Source organism: Canis aureus, chromosome 1, assembly GCF_053574225.1.
Source record: "Canis aureus isolate CA01 chromosome 1, VMU_Caureus_v.1.0, whole genome shotgun sequence".
NCBI lineage: Eukaryota > Metazoa > Chordata > Mammalia > Carnivora > Canidae > Canis > Canis aureus.
The window spans coordinates 109,600,110-109,621,273 of record NC_135611.1 but is presented as its reverse complement, the minus strand read 5'-3'; the positions used below and the strand labels follow the sequence as shown (position 1 = coordinate 109,621,273).

The window sequence follows — 21,164 nt, the reverse complement described above, 5'->3', positions numbered from 1 at the left end:
CAGAGTGCTCTGTTCTTTCTTTTTCCAGCTTAAAGATCCCTGGTAATTTTATGAGTGGGTCTTCATTACCTTAGAAATTCTCCAGGTTGTCAGTATACCCTTCATCATTTGTACCGTTATCCATTTATTCATTCCGCCTCTCCTGGGAACTTTTCAGAGGAAGGCAATGAATCACAGTAGTAAGAGCACAGGTTTTGCAGTCAGAACTGACCTGGGCAAGTAACTGAATGTTTTTAGGACTCAGCTTCTTCATCTGTAAAATAGGGTTCACACACAGATCTATTGTAAATCTGAAATGAAATAATATATCTGAAGACCTTAAGCAAGGGTCCAGTGCATAGTACTCATCAGTTGATGAAGGGGTAAATTTTCTGGCTAACTTAGGTTGTTAGAACACACATCATCATCATTGAGAAGGTGGAGGAAGTATAAGATTAAAATTTATTATGTCTTTATTAGAACTATGGTTAGAAGGCTTTATGGTGATTAGAAAAGCTGCTTCCTTGCAGCTTCTCTTAAAGTTCCATTTTTTAATTCCTTAAAACTTTATTTAGGAGCATCAGTTTTATCAAAGAACAGTGCTGTTGTTGTGTTAGTTTTGACAGGCAAATTCTGCAGAATTGATAAAAAGAATGTCGCTGAAACCCGGATGGGCTTCCTTCTATATTCAGATTCTGTAGCTAATAATTTGAACTATATGGCATTTTTAAGGGAGAGCATAGCTTGACTCAATGATTATCCAGTTGCAACAATGTGTGACAACAGAAGCACTCCCCCCTCTCTTTCCTGGAATCACTGGATTGCTACTGTATGCTAGGTACTGAGACCACCTTGTGAGGAGGTGCCATCCCAGAAATGTTGCCACTTACCCAGAGTCACAGGACTTGTCTGTCAGGATTCAAACACAGGTCTGTTAAGATATCAACCCTTAGGGGATCCCTGGGTGGCTCAATGGTTTGGTGCCTGCCTTCAGCCCAGGGTGTGATTGTGGAGACCCGGGATCGAGTCCCACATTGGGCTCCCTGCGTGGGGCCTGTTTCTCCCTCTGCCTGTGTCCCTGCCTCTCTGTCTCTCTGTGTCTCTCATGAATAAATAAAATCTTAAAAAAAAAGATTTCAACCCTTAAATTCTTTTTTTAATTTAATTAATTAATTAATTAATTGATTAATTAATTAATTTATTTATTTATGATAGTCACACACACACACACACACACACACACAGAGAGGCAGAGACATAGGCAGAGGCAGAAGCAGGCTCCATGCACCGGGAGCCCAACGTGGGATTCGATCCTGGGTCTCCAGGATCGCGCCCTGGGCCATAGGCAGGGGCCAAACCGCTGCGCCACCCAGGGATCCCCCTTAAATTCTTTATGTTGTACTTCATGTAAGTAGAAGATGCCAGCAAGAGAGTCTAGATTGGTTAAATTATCTCATGTAAAGACGCATCATAAATTATTACTTTCCTTTTCCTTATTTCTTTGGTGAAAAGTCTAGGTCAGAGCCTAGACATAGCAACAGACACTCCCTGCAACCTGAGAGGCTGTATGGCTGGTTTTATGAGAGGCAGGACAGGGACAAGGGTAAGCTTTGTGGAGGACATGGTTCTCTGGGACCCCAAGATCAATTCACATTGCATTAGAGTCTTTCTGACTAAATCAGTTAGCAGGCTCTATTAAAATTGGATTGTCTGTGCCTTTGGGTGATCATTACAGGTAATATCTGCCAGTAGCCCAGATGGGCTCATTCCTTCTTTGGTGTACATTTTATTCTCAGCTGTTCTTTTTTTTGCCACTTGTTTGCACAGGAAGTCCTCAAAAAATCTCAGACTAAACAGGAAGTGATTTGTTCCCATATAAGTAGAGGTACCAGAAGGAATGAGGATGGGCAGGATAAGGAAAGGAGAATGGTTGACCCTGATCTAGCTAGTTAGTTATCCCCTTTAGTGGATTTTATGCAAAGATCCCTTAAATGCGTTTTAAAAATTATTTATTTGAGAGAGTGCGTGGGTGCCAGCAGGGGAGAGGGGAGGAGCAGAAGGAGAAGGGAAGCAGACCTCCCCTCTGAACGCAAAACCTGCTGATGGGGCTCGATCCCACAACCCCAAGATCACAACCCAAGCCAAAACCAAGAGTCGTTGCCAAACTGACTGAGCCACCCAGGTGCCCCATCCCTAAATACCTTTAAGTATATAGATTGGTACATTTGTAATAAATCTGCCCTGTTAATTTGGTCTCGTTAACTTGGAAATGAAACTGAAATGCTGGAGCTACCCCTGAGTCCATTTACCTTGATTCTCTTTGGTTACCCTCATCCTGAGTAGCTATTTTACCAAAAGGCCACGATTTCAGGTGTATTTTTGTGGCTTTTAGGAAATGTACCATTTGTTTAGAGCATTTTTTCTTCGTGTGAACATCAAAAGGATTGAATAATTTTGGAGCAGAGTATCTCAGTAGCATTTATGAGGTGAGTTTTGGAGACAAACTCTCCTGGGTTTGAATCCCAGCACTGTCACTTACTAGTTGTGTCATTGAGGCACATGGGACATTTTTCCTTGGTAAAGTGGAATGTCATGAGGTTTAAAAGAAATAATATTTGGGACTTGCTTGGTACCTAGCAAGAGCCCTCAACTAGTTGTTACTCTGCTGCTGCTGCTCCTACTGATGAAGGAGACTGCTGGGAAAGAGAAAGTATTATCTTTTTTGTCCCATTTGATTAGTTTGTTTTACCCTTTCCCAATTCTGAAGCCACTGGAGGATTAACCCCAGGCCAATACAGTGAAGGAAATTCTCACTTGGAGCTTTCAGCCCTAGCAGAATGTATACTCTGTTTCTTTTCTGGAAAGGAGGAAATTACTCATTCTCAATTCTATCTTTTTTTTTTTTTTTTTAATTTTTATTTATTTATGATAGTCACACAGAGAGAGGGAGAGAGAGGTAGAGACACAGGCAGAGGGAGAAGCAGGCTCCATGCACCGGGAGCCTGATGTGGGACTCGATCCCGGGTCTCCAGGATCACGCCCTGGGCCAAAGGCAGGCGCCAAACCGCTGCGCCACCCAGGGATCCCCAATTCTGTCTTTTCTCTTTTTAAAGATTTTAGCCATCTTTGAGTATATAACATTCATTATCCTTATGGGATATTTGGAAAACTTCCTGTTTACTCCAGGGCACCCCGATAAAGGATGTGGATAGTCATCTCATTGTTATTAATTACACACAGCCTGCTTCTTATAAACACCTTTGTTTTGGTAGTGTAGTCTCACACTCGAGGTGTGACTGTGTGTCAGCTTGCTGGCATGTTGTGTGATATTTGGAGGTTAGAAAATAAAAAATTAGTGAGATGAACAAGTGGGTCTCTATCCTGCTTGGAGTCTTTCCAGCAGTTTCCACACCACCGTGAGTTCCCTTCTGGAAGCCTTACTGATGTTTGAGTTGCATGTTGATACTTACTTTTTTTGTGTGCTTTCTTTTCTCTTTCCTGTGCAGAAACCAAAGCCCAAACCCCGGCCATCCATCACAAAGGCAACCTGGGAGAGTAACTATTTTGGGGTGCCTTTGACAACTGTCGTGACTCCAGAGAAGCCCATCCCTGTTTTTATTGAGAGATGTATTGAGTACATTGAAGCCACAGGTAAGAGTGCTACCTCAGAGTGAACGACCACTTTCACTATATATGGGTTATCTTCCAGCAGGCTGAGTCATCTGGAGACTCTAGGATCATTTCTTCTTAAATGTGAGATGCTTTCTGAGAAGGAGCTGAGCAATCTGGACAGCTGTCAGACTTAGGATCCTCCATCTGTGCGTAGTTTTGAGGCTGTCATATGGGATCTATTAGACCTTACAGTGTATGGAGCATCCTGTTCCCAGGATTGCAGCTGTGGCTGGTGTTAGGTACCTCCTCCGTGCTCCCTCAGACCCCTGTCATGATGTGCAGTCTGTTTGTGTCCTTGTCAGCTGCTTGAGGGCAGGGGAAGGGTCCTATTATCATTGTGTCTGCCATACTGTACTGGACACAAACGGTAGTGTAGTTTGGCTTAATGCAATGAAGGAGTGGTTGTGACTGTTAAGCCCTTGGCCATTGAGCAGGTACCTGAGATTCATTATTGACAATTTTTTTCCTGAGGTTAAAAAACCAGTGAGGATCCTTGGATATTTTCTGGTCAGGCAGCCATATTTCAACTCCACTGTCAACTTGATGTTGTCACAAAGACCAGCAGTCTTAATATTTTCCATATTTTTTTTTTTAAGATTTTATTTGTTTGAGATAAAGAGCATGAGCTCTCTCAACAAAAGCTGATGAGTTTGAGGAGAAGGTAGTATAGGAGGCATATGATTGTCAGTTCTTGAGCATTAACAGTTGAGCTCAAGAATATAGGCTTAAACTAATTTAAAACCAAGGTAAGGATTAGAGCCTTCCTCTGTGTTCTTTCGATTCCGGTGTTATCTGTGATGATATTAAGTATTGTGTGGTGTGCACAGCCTACCAGGCTCTACTGATAATTTCAATAGCATCCTATTAAGCTGCGTGACAGTGTTAATATTTACTTAAGATGTGCCAAATCAGGGAAAATAGGTTTCAAGTTGAAGCCTGCTAAAGACTTTGTAGTTATTTCCAGGGTTTTCTCTGCAACACACCAGGGTTGAATCACAGTAAGCACTTTGCGCAATCATAACAGATCTGTAGCTTTGTTTAGTCCATTCTGTCCCCAAAGCCTTTTCTCAATGTCCATCTCTTTGACACTGGTTTTATATCCGTTTCTTTCTGGCACCTCCCTTGGGCAAGGAGAAAATCTGCACAAAGATTCAATTCAGGTGACTGAAGCCTCTACTTAATGACCTAGCACTCCAGAGAGACAGTTTGTGTTATCTCACAAAGGGGAAGGACACTTTTTCCTGGACTTTTTGTTTTGACATTATTTTAGATTTATTGGAAAGGTACAAAAATTGTAAGTTTAAGCAAATTGAAAGTTACAAAAAGTTCCAGGTTCCTTAAATGCCAGTATTTTACCAGTTTTCCCATACCATTCTTTCTTTGTGTGTGTGTGTGTGTGTGTGTATCTTTTTTCTGAAATGTTTGAAAGTTTGCAGATCTGATGCACCTTTACTTCTAACTACTTCGGTGGGTATTTTCTTTATTTTTTATTTTCAGTGGGTATTTTCTAAAAATATTCCCTTACATACTACTGAGCAGTTATGAAAATTAAGATGTTAAACACTGACCTACCTAATCTGTGGATGTTTTTATTTCATCAGTTGTCCCAGTAATGTCCTTTATAGGAAAACAAAAATTGTTTTGGTCTAGGAGCTAACCCTGGACCACATGATAGATTTTTTTTTTGGTCAAGTCTCTAGTCTCTTTTAATCTAGAACAGTTTAGTTGATCTGTTTTTCATGGCCTTGATGGTCTTTTGTTTTTTAAAGATTTTATTTATTTGACAGAGAGAGCAAGCACAAGCAGAGGGTGCAGTAGAGAGAGAGAGAGAGAGAGAGAGAGAAAAAAAGATTCCCCTCTGAGCAGGAAGCCCAACATGGGGCTCTATCATAGGACCCTGGGATCATGATCTGAGCCTAAGACAGACACTTAACTGATTGAGCCACCCAGGTGCCCCACAGCCTTGATAATTTTAAAGAATACAGATCAGCTATTTTGTAGGAGGTCCCTCCTCAGTTTTGGTGTTTTTGGTTGGTTGGTTGGAGGTTTCCTCATGATTAGGTTCATATTTGCACCTTGGGCAGAGACAGAAGGCAAGTGATGCTGTGTCCTCAGTGCATCACACCATGTGGCACATGATGTCAGTTTGGCCCATCACTGGCAGTGTTCACTTTGATCCTTCTGTTAAGGTGGTGGTGTGTACTAGGCTTTGCCACTGCAAAGCTACTCTTTCCCCGTAGTTTTACTCCTTGATTCCTTCAGCATTTATTAGTTGATTTTCTCTTGTCAGGGAGAGCTTTCTCTTTTCAGGGGACCCTTGTATGAATGGTCTCCTCAAGTGGCTCACCTAGGGTAGCCTGAGGTGCCCAGATGTTACCCACATGCCCTCTAGCTGAGCACGTCAGTGGTCTTGACCTACCCCACCCACCTTGCTTCTGTCACACTTGGACTGTGATGCACTTTTTAATCTCCACTAACAAAATCAAAACTCTCCTTGCCCTTCTACTTGTGAATTCTTTGGGGTATAAGGCTTTACCACCAGCTACTACCAACCTGCTGCTTTCCTTAAAGCTCTGTGAGACTGGACCACTGTCTGCCCTGTCACCAAAAAGCTTGGAGCTTCAGGGTCATCTCCAGTCAGTTCCTAAGTCTGTCACTTCTACTTTGTCATCTCTTGTCTCTCCCCTCCCATCTCATTTCCACTTCCCCACCATCACCCTCCAGAGTCTTATCCTTTTTTTTTTTTTTTTTTAAAGATTTTATTTATTTATTCATGGTAGACCGAGAGAGAGAGAGGCAGAGACACAGGCAGAGAGAGAAGCAGGCTCCATGCCGGGAGCCCGACGTGGGACTCGATCCCGGGACTCCAGGATTGCGCCCTGGGCCAAAGGCAGGTGCTAAACCGCTGAGCCCAGGGATCCCCAGTCCACAGTCTTTCCTGATTACATGATAGTTCCTCTGTTGTAAACCTCCTCTTACTGCCTCATTGCCTACCAACTATGGCCCACAGTCTTGCCTCCTCCCATATGCAGTATCATTATGGCTGTCTGCCTGCTTTCCTGCCTCTGTCCTCTCTCCCTTCGTTCTTTTTCTCTTTCCCCATTTTCTGTTTTATACTACAACAAGCATTAACTTTTAAATTGTTTTACAAGAATACAAGCAGAACTTCTTTGTATTTCTCTGCTTTTCATGCACCCTTCGTGTGGTGTGAAATGTATCCCACATTCTTCCTTGCTTTTGGAACTTGTCCTTGTTCTTCAAGACTCCCCCACCCCCAGTAGCCCTTTGAATGCAACCTCCCTGGTGGTTCTCAGGCACATTTCAACTTGCTGGGAACAGGATTCTTGGTTCTTGGTCTCCTGAGTGTGGCACACAATATATATTACTTGTTGATTAAATGAGTGGTCTTCATCCTGGAATACCTTAATTCCATTGCTTACTTGCTTCTCTCTCTCCTTCCCTCCAACCCTCCTTCCTTCCTCCTTTTAAATTTTGCTTATATACTTGTTGGCATTAGTTTGTACTTTTGTAGAATTTCAGGAAAAACATTAAACCTTGTATCTATGAATTTAGCGTGTGTCGGGGGGCATTCTGTACTCTTTTCCCTAAAATAATATTTTTCTTCCTCATAAGATTTAGGCATGTTCATTATAGAGGTGACAAAAACTATGAAAACAAATTTAAAGATTCATTGATCTTCCTCTTAGTGAATACCACTATTAATGGTCTGCTGTATTTCCTTATAGCCTTATTCTCTGCATATGTGTGTTGGTTTTTACTTTTACATAATTCAGAGTATGCAGTATGATAGTTCTCGAAAGATTTTTAGTATAACTTAGATGAGGCAAAAGACCCCTGAGTTTACCAGCTTACCTACTCCTGTTTTCCTACAGAAAAAGAATTCAGTAACCAAGAGGTGGATTGGAGGACTATTTTTTGAGAATTACTGTTTTGTTTTTGTTTTTTTGAGACACAGAACACGCAGGCACATATGAGCTGGGGGAGGGGCAGAGAGAGAAGCAGATTCCTCACTGATCAGGGAGCCAGACATGGGGCTCCATCCCAGGACCCCAGGATCATGACCTGAGCTGAAGTCTGATGCTCGACTGACTGAGCACCCAGGTGCCCTGAGAATCACTGCTTTTTTAACCAGAAATTGTTACATGAGTATGCTCCCTGTCATTAAATACTTGTGAAAATAGGACTTTTTTTTTTTAATTTGAAGATCTAACTGGTTTTATTAAGTATTCATGAATCGTGCAGAATCCCACCTAGCAAGCAGAGGGCTCTGCCTCAAAGAATAGGACATTTAATTGCTGCATAATGTTCCAGGAAATAGCTGGATCACAGATTATTTAACCATTCCCCTGTTTGGGGGCTCATGTAGCATTTTCTCCTGATGTACTTAAAGAAGAAGATTAGCTAGGACAGGCATTTTGGAATAGTGATACAGAGCCTCAGATCTGCAGTTAGACCAGGTTTAGAATCGTTTTTTTTCCTCATCCATAAACTGAGAGTGGTGATAGGACCTGCCTGCACTGGCTGCCACCCAGATTCCAGGGGACTTGCACCAAGGTGCTGAGTGTGGCACATGTCTTAGGTTCATTGTGTGCTGGTTGTGGCTTTAGCTTCAGCAGTCATACATTTGGTTCTTTCTGCTACCCATTAGACTCTACATTAAATGTAAATATCCATGACTTGACTTTTCTCCCCAGCTTCCTTTAAAAAAAAAAAAAAAAAAGATTTTATTTATTTATTCATGAGAGACAGAGAGACAGGCAGAGACACAGGCAAAGGGAGAAGCAGGCTCCATGCAGGAGCCGGATGTGGGACCCGATCCTGGGACTCTAGGATCACGCCCTGGGCCAAAGGCAGGCGCTAAACCGTTGAGCTACCCAGGGATCCCCTTCTCCCCAGCTTCTAAATTAAATACAGTAAAACCCATTAAAGAGTTAGAAGAGTGGTATGATGATCAGCCAGAATTCACCAGGTGTTAACATTTTGCCACTTTTGCCCTTTCTTACCGTAATTTTTATTGTTATTAAACCATTTGAGAATAAGCCACAGATGCCACATCAGTTCACTCCTAAAAATCTCAGCATATATCCCTAAGCTTTAGGAGTTTCTCTTCCGTAACTGCAATAACATTATCACTTTTAAGAATAATAGCATTGGGATCCCTGGGTGGCGCAGCGGTTTGGCGCCTGCCTTTGGCCCAGGGCGCGATCCTGGAGACCCGGGATCGAATCCCACGTCAGGCTCCCGGTGCATGGAGCCTGCTTCTCCCTCTGCCTATGTCTCTGCCTCTCTCTCTCTCTCTCTCTGTGACTATCATAAATAAATAAATAAAAAAAAAAAAAAAAAAAACTTAAAAAAAATAAAAATAAAAAAAAAGAATAATAGCATTAATTCAGTAGTATTTTACATATGTTGCATGTTTAAATTTACTCAGTTGACTTATCTCTCATAGCCAAGATTTTGTTCTAAGATCCAAGCAGTATACACAGCACATTTGACTATTGCCTCCTTTGTCTCTTTCAATCCAGAACAGTTCTTTCTGCCTTTGTTTTGTTCTGTTTTGAATGATGACTTTATTTGAAAAGTCTAGACAATTGTCCTGTAGAATGGTCCCCTTCTGTGGCATGCTGTCTGTACCTCTCTATCATCCTCAGCCCCCTTCTGACACCACCCATGGCTACCTCATAGTGTGACTTCTATCCAAGCAGAGGTCTGAGACTAATGAGATTTTGTTGAATGATTGAATGAATTACAGATTAGGTGTTCTCCCAGGTCTAACTTTTACTGAACTTGCACTTGAGGAGAGCCTCTGCTGCCACCTGACTTCTCTATCCGCTTGCTCGCTCGCTCAATGTAGAAATCGTCCTATGAGTCGTGTCCATGTGATCATTCAGGCAGTCAGTCTAGCTGATTGGAGAGGACGCTCCAAATGAATTGTGTTTGCCAGGTCTGCCCCAAGTCTCAAAGTCAAAATCCATAGTTTTGTTTTGTTCTGTTTTCTTTTGTTTTTTTATTTATGATAGTCACACAGAGAGAGAGAGAGAGGCAGAGACATAGGCAGAGGGAGAAGCAGGCTCCATGCACCGGGAGCCCGACGTGGGACTCGATCCCGGGTCTCCAGGATCGTGCCCTGGGCCAAAGGCCGGCGCTAAACCGCTGCGCCACCCAGGGATCCCCAAAATCCATAGTTTTTGTATCTGTCTCATACACTTTGGCACTTGGCTTGTCCTGGCAAATAAAATATTGTATCATCACCTTCAAAGACAATGTGCTTAGAAGCTCACACTCCTGCCTACTGTGGTGGGAGAGAAATCCAGTGAGAAACCCAGAAAGCAGCCTCTGTCCTTGTGTGCCTCAGGAACTGGGTTGTTCCCCACCTGCCACTTCACAGCCAGTGTCCCAGGCAGCTGTAGTGCTGAAAACCTACCAACTGAGACCTTGTGTTGGAGAAGCAGTAGCATGACCATTGCGACAACTTGAACCATCCCGTCACCTTACTGTTTTTTCTGATTCCAAGAGTAATAAGCTTGCTTGCAGTAAAAATTATTACAAATACAGATATATCACAGAAAGTGAAAGTCCTTTACAGTCCCAATCTCCGGCAGTAATCTGCATTAATAGTTGGATTATGTTTTCTGTTAATATTACCCCCTCCCCCAAAATGCTTAAAAACAGGAGATCATCTGCATACTGTTCTGCAGCTTATTTTTTAATTTAACACTGTATACACCTTGGGCATTATTATTTTAATTCCATCTTCAGGCCAACTGCATTTTAATCTTTGACCTGAGAAGAGGGTGGCAGGAGTTGGAGGTGAGGTCTAGAGGAGTTTATGGAGAGAAGCTTTGTTTGTAGGCAGCTCCACATTCCAGAGGTGGCCCGTGGCAGGTTCCTGTGACTGCCTTGTTTCCTCCTCCTAGTTTGTGAGTAAATTGCCAGGCCAGCTTCTCTTAGACATAGACCATAGGGAAAGGATCACTGCCTTCTCTCCTCAAAATTTGCTTCCTCTGCTGTCTGTTTCCAGGAGCTCTTCTCCCAAATTCTTAAATCTTCTCCTAACATTCTGCGTTGCACTTGTCATTTTTTTCCCTAGCTTTCTGACCAGTTCACTTATCCTCGTTTCATATTTCCTAAAATTGGAATGTGTTTAAGAAGTGGTCAATAAGTAGAATAGCTTTTGGGTTGATTTGCAGATGCTTTGAACCCAACCCAGGCTCAGAGACCACCTCTGTGCTAATAGGATCGCAGCTTTTCACTTTCTGCTATAGTTACATGATCAGGCTGGAAAGGGGCATGGATCTTCTGCAGCTGCTCTGGGGTCACCGCTAGAAGTCAGTAATATTTCTGCCTAGAACACTTAACACTCCCCCTCTTTTTTCCTCTATGTGGAAAATTGTCGGGGGATTGGAGCCTCTACTCCCCTGCTACAGCAGTGTGATTCCTGAGTGAAGAGAGAACATTGGCCAAGCTGATCTGAACTCTCCAGTGCACAACAGGAAGTAGAAATATTCAGTCCTGTCCAGAGTTCATCTTGCTGGAGTTGGGGGTAGTATTTAATTTAGAGCCTACTCACAGTCCTCCTGAGAAGAAATTCTCAAGCTAAGTATGTTCTCTGTACACCTCATTGTAGTCACTAAGTAAGGTTTTAAATCCCAGGTCTCTGGCCCAATTTAGAGCCAAAGTATAGGAAGGGGGAAACATCCATGTCCTACAGTATAGAAACCCCCTGAGGGAGCTTCCAAGCATCACTGTCCCCCACCCCAGAAGGCCTCGTATCCTGGAGGGTGAATGCCTCGTCTTTTAATAAACTGCCAAAAAGTTTTCCAAAGGGAGTCTACCTTTTCATATTCCCATCAGCAGGGCGTGAGGGATCTAACTGTTCCATATCCTCACTTGGTCATCTCATCTAGGCGCTCATCTGGGCGCTGCTGGATGTATTCACCAGGCCGGGGTCTCACTTATCAGCCACTGAACTAAAAATATCATTCTTTAGGAATGATTTTTCTGAATAATGTGTGATACTAGACCTCCTTGCCCCTTCTTTCTGTGATCTTTAACCTTTTTGTTTTGGCAGTGGGAGGGGGTAGGGTGGCAGTAGCAAAAATTATTTCCTATCTAATAGTCCTTTTCTTAATTGCTTTGCTTACTACTACTCTAGCAAGTATCACAGTGGGCTGAGAAAAGAAATTGTCCCAGGGAGAAGCAGTTTCATGTGGGCAGAAAGCCCCTGTTCTACATCTTGAATTCTAATACATTCAGACCATACCATATAAATAACTGGTAGGCCATGCTTTCATTAGTGCATCTTCATTTCAGTTTGTCTCAGTGGAACAAAAAAGTCCCTGCAGTCAAGGAAGCCTGGCAGCTGTTTAAAATAATGACGCCAAAGATGGTCGGCTATCCCATTAATTCTCCCCATTTTCTAATACTGACGCGTTATTGAGTGCCTGCTTGATCCAGGTGTTGCACTGGGTACTTGGCATTTGTGACCTCATTTCACCAGAGATTGTTTTGTTGCTCCAAGAACCCAAATGTGGCAGGAAGCTGGCCATTGGGAGGGGTCAGTGTCTTTTATCAACCATAGGACGACCCTATGGTATCAATAAAGTATAAGGTTAGCTTGGCTGGAGAGACATTGACAATCCACTACTCTCTTGGAAGGACTCTTACCTGGTGACCAGACCAGGGCTTAGCCTTTCAAGGTAACACCTACCTGGGCCCAGTATTGCAGCTGAAAATCTTTTTTTTTTTTTTTTTCGAATCTTTATTTAAATTCTAGTTAATTAACATATTTATTTTTTTTTAATTTTTTATTTATTTATGATAGTCACACAGAGAGAGAGGCAGAGACACAGGCAGAGGGAGAAGCAGGCTCCATGCACTGGGAGCCCGACGTGGGATTCGATCCAGGGTCTCCCGGATCGCGCCCTGGGCCAAAGGCAGGCGCCAAACCGCTGCGCCACCCAGGGATCCCAACATATTTATTTTCAAACCCCTTTCCTACAGGCCTGGAATTGAACCATAGAGCAGAGCCTTGGGGTTTCAGTGCCTATACTGAGGGGCCTCTTTATTTGCCTTTCCTACAGGGCCTGGAATTGAGCCACACAGCAGAGCCTTGGGGTTTCAGTGCCTACACTGAGGGGCCTCTTTATTTGCTTTCGGGGGCACTGCTTCTCCGTGGGCAGCAGAGATCAGGTCAAGCTTGACCTCTCTGGTTCAGTGGGAGAATGCAGGATATGGCACCAAGTGGTTATAGAAAGATAGAAACTTCCTGATAAGTTATTAGTAGGTCTAAAAATTTTTAGCTTACTGACTTTTTGTTGGAGTTAGGGAGAAATCTGCAGGTTTCATTTATTCAACAGATATATATCTATAGATATAGATATATATAGATGTATCTATATATATACGTATTTTAAGATTTTATTTATTTATTCATGAGAGATACAGAGAGAGGCAGAGACACACAGAGGGAGAAACAGGCCCCATGCAGTGAGCCCGACGTGGGACTCGATCCCAGGTCTCCAGGATCACACCCTGGGCCGAAGGCGGCATTAAACTGCTGAGCTACTGGGGCTCCCCTTATTCAACAGATATTTATTGACGTGTGTGTGTGTGTGTGTGTGTGTGTGTGTGTGTGTGTACACATAATTCATTCAACAGATATATACTGACATATATATAATTTTAAAAAAATATTTATTCATGAGAGACACAGAGGGACAGAGACATAGGCAGAGGGAGAAGTAGGCTCCCTGCAGGGAGCCCAATGTAGGACTTGATCCCTGGGATCACGACAGTCAACCACTAAGCCACCCAGGTGCCCCTTTACTGACGATATTAATGAAGCTAGGACCTGGGTTAAACTAAAAGTGTCCCCCATGATGTCCAAGGGTGGGAGAGATAGACATAATCACATAAATGCATAATTGATTCAGGCAAGAAACATTATTGGATTTTAAAATCACTGGGGAAGGGGATCCCTGGGTGGCTCAATGGTTTAACGCCTGCCTTTGGCCCAGGGCGCAATCCTGGAGTCCCGGGATCGAGTCCCACGACAGGCTCCTGGCATGGAGCCTGTCTCTGCCTCTCTCTCTCTCTGTGTGTCTATCATAAATAAATGAATCTTAAAAAAAAAAAAAAAAAAAAAAGCTAAAATGTACATTTACCATCCTGCTCTTAGGTATTTGCCCAAGAGAAAGGAAAATATATTCACACAAAGACTTCTATTCAGCTCTTTCTAGCAGCTTGGTTCATGAGAGCCAAACTGGAAACCACCCAGTGTCCATCAAAAGGTGAATAAACAAACTGGTCCATCCATCTACTGGAATACTACTCAGGGGCCAAAAGGAAGAATTATAGCTACACACAGCAGCATGGTTGAATCTCAAAAGCATTATATGTTGACAGTGATTCAAGCCAGACACAAAAGACTACCAATTCTGATTCCATTTTTATAAAGCTCTGTAAATGCGAACTAATCTTTAGTAATAGCAAGCAGATTAGTGGTTGCCTGGGTGCAAGGAGGGGCAAGAACTGATTGCAAGGAGGCATGGGAAGAACTTGGGGATGACGGAAATATTCTAGATCTTGATTTTTTTTTTTTAAATTTTATTTATTTATGATAGGCACACAGTGAGAGAGAGAGAGAGAGGCAGAGACACAGGCAGAGGGAGAAGCAGGCTCCATGCACCGGGAGCCCGACGTGGGATTCGATCCCGGGTCTCCAGGATCGCGCCCTGGGCCAAAGGCAGGCGCCAAACCACTGCGCCACCCAGGGATCCCCCTAGATCTTGATTTTGGTGATAACTTTATTCATGTACACATTCAAAACTATCAAATTGTACACTTTAAATGGATAGAGTTTATCATATAAATTATATATATATCTATATAAATTATATGGCAGTAGTTAATTTTTAAAAACTAAAAAGAAAAAAAAAATCACTAGGGAACAGTCCTAAAGGAACTTGATATTTACAGTCTCAAAATACAACCCAACACATTAATCACCAAGAGGAAATATACCTTTATACTGAAGAGATCTGAGGGTTACCACCTTAACAAAGTGACAAGACCTGGCTTCCCGGCTGGTAGTTCAACTAAACTTTGTATCTCTTTGCTGAAAATATTTAACCTGAATCTTACATGAAGAAGTAATTAGACAAATCCAGAATGTGATAGCTTTCTTTTTTTTTTTTAATGTGATAGCTTTTAGAAGACAATTGGCATAGACTCAGTAAAAAGGTTTGTATCACAAAAAAAGAAAGCAGTTTGAGAGCCTAATGCAACTTCTGTGTTTATAACATAAACTTCAGCTTAAATTGGCTAAGCCTTATTTTTCTATTCCTTCTACTTGGGAATAAAAACAGTAGTTCCTTCAGAAAGAGTATTTGAGAATTAAGTGCACTCCGTTTGATATGTTCTTACATTTTGCCTGGTACACAGTAATCATTCAGTCGATGTTAACCATTGTTTTGGTGGCTTCTGTCACTGACTTGCCATGGTTGCAGAAATCCAAACAAGACATCTCCCCCAAAACAGTAATGAATGAGATTGGACAGCATCTATTGGCAGTTTTTAAAACTTCTCATTGGTGCAGCCCCAGTGGCGCAGTGGTTTGGCGCAGCCTGGGGTGTGATCCTGGAGACCCGGAATCGAGGCCCACGTCGGGCTCCCTGCATGGAGTCTGCTTCTCCCTCTGTCTGTGTCTCTGCCTCTCTCTCTCTGTGTCTATGAATAAATAAATAAATCTTTATTAATAAATAAATAAATAAATAAATAAATAAATAAATAAATAAATAAATAAAACTTCTCCTTGAAGTATAGCATCCATTAAAGAAAAGTACTCCCATCATTAAAATACAGCTCAGTAAACCACCACAAACTGAACACAACTGCGTGACCAGTTTAGGAAAGATGAAGATGAGCAGTTCCCCCAGAAACTTTTCACCAGGGATTATCACTATTCTAGCTTCTAACATTATAGAATAATTTTATTTAAAAAAAAAAAAGAAGAATTTTGTTTGTTTTTATGCGTTAACTCATACCACATGTGCAGTTTTGTGCCTGGCTTCTTTTCTCAATGTGATATCTGTGAGATTCATCCCATGGTTGAATTCATAAATTCACCCATGTGATTGGAGATCATTCTCATTGCTGTATACTCTTCCATCACATGAATAATCCACTATTTATTTATTCATTCTGCTCTGCATGGACATTTGGGTACTTTCCAGTTTGGGGCTATTGGAAATAGTGCTGCTGTGAACATTCTTGTACATTAATTTGGGTGCATTTGTGTGTACTCGTGTGCTTCAAGTATATACCCAAGAGTGAAGCAGCTTTTAATAATTAATTTTAGCATGTTGAACATGATGATTTAAAAGACCTCTATCAGTCCCTGAAGTGATGATAATATGTGAAGCTTGTGAGCTAAAGCATTAAGGGTTTCTCTTTGCTACATATTCATGGCTTTGTGTTTTGTGTCTTTTTTTGTTTGTTTGTTTTTTGTTTTTTTTTGTTTTTTTTTGTTGTTTTTGTTTTGTTTTGTTTTTTTTGTTTTTTGTTTTTTTTTGTTTTTTGTTTTTTGTTTTTGTTTTGTGTCTTTTAAGGAGTAAGGAGTGGTTCTGGTAAGGGGGTGTGTGGGTACACAAAACAGCCTCACATATTCTTTTAGCAGCTGGATCATTCCTGTTTACAAAGTGTGCCTGGCTGAAAGAATCTTGAATTCTTCCAATACCTTGTGATATAACTATTTTCTTTGCTGGGGTTCTGTCTGTGGTGTTGAGATTGTGGTTAGCACAGATCTTTATAACCCAATGGTTTTTACTTGTCCATTGTAAGCCATTGCTCTCTGATTAAATTTTGGCTATTTTGCAGCACAGATAAGTAGGTGTTCTTATTAATACCTGCCAGTGAGATTCTAAAATGAAAGGTTCAGCCCCGGGGAGGCTCAGTTGGTGAGGGGAGGAAGGGTGAAGCTTCAGAAGCAGGGGTGTCTTGAGGGTGAGCACCAGGCCCTGTAGCCATGGCTTGAGGGCTGTGGCTGTAATTCAGCTTGTCTGCATCATTCGCAGGTCAGAGGTGGCCCTCATCTCCTCTGTGCAAATGGAAGCCCTCTATAAAAATGGTCTTTGACAGATACTTAAAGCTGTGACCTTCCTCCTGATTTAGCTCATTTGCCTGGGTAAATGAGCAGAGTGCTTTCTGCGTGGCAGATTTAAATTTCACCACTAATTGAGGGTAGTCATCTTTAGGGAGAAATGCTTGCCATTAGATCAGAGGCCTTTGGGAGACAGCCTGGCAACAAACACATCAGGGCAGATTAAGGCAGGAGGTGGAGATGGGTGAGTACAGAGCACAACTGTTAGTAACTGTGGGACAGGCCACAGAGAAGCCGACTGAGGATTTCTGCTACATGCATGGGAGGACCACACGCACTCACACACATGCACACGCACATGCCACATACATGTCATGGAGGTTTTGGTAGCCTTCTTTCCCTATTTGTCTTGCTACTGGATAAATCTGTACAGGATGAACCCAGAGCAAAGTGCCTGGATTCATATCTCACTCTGCTCCTTGTGAACAAATGTTTAACCTGGACATGACTCCGTTTCCTTGACGGTAAAATGGGGATGGTAGTACCTTGAATCATTGAGATGGTTCAGTATGTTCAAGATCTTATGAGAGGAAAGAAAGAAAGAAAGAAAGAGAGAGAGAGAGAGAGAGAGAAAGAAAGAAAGAAAGAAAGAAAGAAAGAAAGAAAGAAAGAAAGAAAGAAAGAAAGAAAGAAGAAAGAAAGAAAGAAAGAAAGAAAGAAAGAAAGAAAAGAAAAGAAAAGAAAGAAAAGAAAAGAAAAGAAAAGAAAAGAAAAGATCTTATGAGAGTACTTGGCAGGGTCATCAGGGATAATTAGCGTTTGCTGCGGCTGCTTCTGATGCCACTGTAGATACTGTCCAAGGGGCACCTAGGTGCACTTTCCACTCTAGGTGGACCTCGAGCCTCGCAGGAGTCCTCATTTTCCAAGCCCCTGCTGCCCACTGGGCATTGTGCCCTTCACTAGCAAGGTCTGGTTCAGGCTTCTCTTCTCCTTCAGGGAGAACAGCCCAAGTGACTCACTCTCCCTTCTCAGATCCTGAGGGCCAGAGAGCAGAGCAGCTCAAGCATGGACTTTGGAACCCATCACACTCATTTTAAAATTTCAGCTCTGCTATTTCTCTTGGCTCAACTGCCTCAGCCTTTGAGTTCTGTGCCTTCTGCGTAAAATGCAGCTAATGGTAATACCTACCTTATTAGGATTGTGAGAATTGAATGGAATCATGACATTAGCTGCTTGGCCTGGTACATAGTAAACACTCGGCAAAGGGGAGCCCTTGTTCTTTTGTGGTGAAATTGTCAGTGCTGACTTCTTGTCTTGCTTGTCCTCTGATTATTTCATGGGCTGGTTTTGAATCCTAGTTTGCATGTTCACACTTCACAGGCAGCCTGTTGTTTTAGATCTTCTCCATGCTTACTTGACCTGTGATAAAGACTTGGGAATCTTTTTTTCCCCACAGAGCTCTCCTTACCTCCATTTTATCTCATTCTTTAGGTAGGTAGTACTCCTGTGTATTTATTTCTCTGCCTGGTTCCAGAGTTCCAGGGACCTGGGGTACCTAGAATTGTGAGGATGCTATCCTTATTTCATTCATTCAGCTCTTATATACTATGTGTCATGAGCTATTCAAGTTGCTAAGGATGCAGTATTGGACTAAACAGATAAAAATCCTTGTTCTCGGGCAGCCCCGGTGGCGCAGCGGTTTAGCACCGCCTGCAGCCCAGGGCATGATCCTGGAGTCCCGGGATCGAGTCCCGCGTCGGGCTCTCTGCATGGAGACTGCTTCTCCCTTTCCCTGTGTCTCTGCCTCTCTCTCTCTCTCTCTCTCTCTCTCTCTCTGCATCTCTATGAATAAATAAATAAAATCTTAAAAAAAAAAAATCCTTGTTCTCATGCAGCAGACATTTTAATCTAACAGGGGAGGCAGACTGTAATAAATAAAATATATATAAAGAATCTTGGTGATTAGTGCTCAAGAGGATAAAAATGGAGCAGGAAAGTGGGATGTGAAATGTCTGGAGTAAGTGTTAAAATTTTAGATATAGGGAGCTGGGGGGAGAGTCGCTTTTGATGACAGCCTGATGGAAATGAGGGAGGGAACCATTCCATTACCTAGGGAAGAACCTTCCAGACAGAAGAGCCAATGTGAAATTCCTAAGAGTGGAACATTTCTGGTAAGGGCCTTGGCTTTTACTGAGTAGAGGTAAGGAGTCACTGGAGGGTTTTAAGTGGAGGGACTGTATTTGGCCTTTGCTCAATAAAATAACTCTGGCCACTGTATAGAGAATAGTCCTGACCCTTAGGGACTTGAATGCTCTTGATCTCCTTGCATTTCTGCGAATCTTCCTCCATTCTGCCCTTCCTTTCTCTGGATGTGTTACCAGTCCCCCCATATTGCTGGCATGGGTTGACCTAGACCCTTAGTTAAGACCTGAAGCATAGAGGGGTATAACAGAGCAGGGGGTGCCGGAGGAAGCCTGGGTTAGAGCCCAGAACTGGGAGAATGCAAGAAACGGTAAGCAGGTGGGTCAGCCACCAAACCTGGCTTGCCTTGCCTACCTCCTCTTCACAATTTCCAGTTTCACACATCCCCCCACCCCCTGCACCTGGCAAATCCCCACTCTTTCTAAAGCCTTCATACTCTAGATATGCCTCTCTTACAGCACATTTTACCTCGTATTAGGGTTAATAAGGCCATAAAGGTGGGGCCCTTGATCCAAATCGATTCATGTCCTAAGAAGAGACACAAAAGAGCTCTCCCCAGAAACTGAATTGGCCAGTACCTTGATCATCTTGGACTTCCCAGCCTTCAGAACTGTGAGAAAACCTATTTCTGATGTTTAAGCCCTCTACTTTTTGTATGGTATTTTGTCATGGCAGCCTGAGCAGATGCATACCGATGGCTAGGTGTTTGATAGAGGCATCAGAACTCTTAAGATCCTTGAGGTGGGGGCCAGTTCTTTCTTGATTTATGCATCCCGTGGGGCCTGGCTCCCCATGACCTCAGTCAGGGATCTTTGTGTTCACATGGCCAGAAGAAAGCAATTGGGTCAGTAAGAATGGGAATTGAGGCAACAGAAAGTCAGAAGGCCTAAGACTGGTAGAAGGAGACATGGAAGAATGCCACTTGAGAATCCTGGTCTGAAAAGATAAGCTTGCTCTTTTGTGTAGGGCCTGGCTCTCAGGTGGTTTATTTGTTTGAAATGTAAGCTGACTTGGGTATCAGGCAATTGAATCCCACTTTTTCAAACAGAGATGGTGTAAAGGCCCTATGATTTCACCCCTGTTTGCCTTCTTTCACTCCTGGCTGGAATCCTTTGGCTATTTGAATTTGGTGGCCTCCCAGCAGTTTGAAGAAAAACAAACTCACACAATTTATCTTTTCACATAAGCTGCAATTTGGTTGAAATAAGACCTTTCTAGTACGTAGTCCCGAGCTTCTGATAACTGCAACTACAACCAGTGTTTCTGTTTTGTGATCTGGTTCTTTTTTGTGTTTCAAAAGCCACAACAGAAAACTCTTTCTTCTGTTGTGGTTGTCAGGAGTCAGCATTTGGGCCATAGCAGCAAGAGAGTGTTTATGTAGAAACTTGGTCTAGGATGGAGGATTTCATTTCCTAGCCAAAGAATGTGTAAAGGACCCCAAATCTGGGTAAATGCAAAATTTTTCTGAGTCTTGAAAATGTAGGTTATGTATTTGTTGTTGTTGTTTTTAATATCCTTAAGACTAGGATGAGGAAAAAATAAGGTGAAAATACCTGGCCCGAAGTGAACTAAATATAAAAGCCCTTGATTCTAAGAAGCCCTTGATTCTCAGCTGCCCTTCTCCATCCAATACCAGCTTTAGGGGAGGGTCATAGACGGCACATTAAGTAAGGTTTGGGTTTTTTTGTGTTTTTTTGTTTATTTGTTTGTTTTTTAGGATTTTATTTATCCATGAGGGGGACACAGAGAGAGGTAGAGACACAGGCAGAGGGAGAAGCAGGCTCCACACAGGGAGCCTGATGTGGGACTTGATCCTAGGTCTCCAGGATCACTCCCTGGGCTGAATGCGGCGCTAAACCGCCGAGCCACCAGAGCTGCCCACATTAAGTAAGGTTTTTTTTTTTTTTTTTTTTTTTAAGATTTATTTATTTATTCAGAGAGAGAGAGAGGCAGAGACACAGGCAGAGACACAGGCAGAGGGAGAAGCAGACTCCATGCAGGGAGCCCGATGAGGGATTCGATCCCGGGTCTCCAGGATCACGCCCTGGGCTGCAGGCAGCGCTAAACTGCTGCGCCACCAGGGCTGCCCTAAGTAAGGTATTAATGAAACGTCAATCAGGTCATGATCCCAGTGTCCTAGGATCCAACCCCGCATTGGACTGCTGCTCTCTTTCTCAAATAAAGCCTT

At 42.7% G+C, this 21,164-nt stretch overlaps 1 protein-coding gene across 3 annotated transcripts in view; it reads left to right on the top strand.

The window, feature by feature from the left end:
- The window catches only part of ARHGAP35 (Rho GTPase activating protein 35), a 129,622-nt gene that overhangs the window by 60,731 nt on the left and 47,727 nt on the right, over window positions 1–21,164 (top strand). For all 3 annotated transcript variants that reach the window (XR_013352035.1, XM_077847535.1, XM_077847538.1), the window contains exon 3: window positions 3,486–3,630. Coding sequence is in view for 2 of the 3 variants with exons in the window: in XM_077847535.1 (XP_077703661.1) it covers window positions 3,486–3,630 (145 nt within the window). In the remaining variant the exon portion in view is untranslated. The remainder of the gene's footprint in view (window positions 1–3,485; window positions 3,631–21,164) is intronic.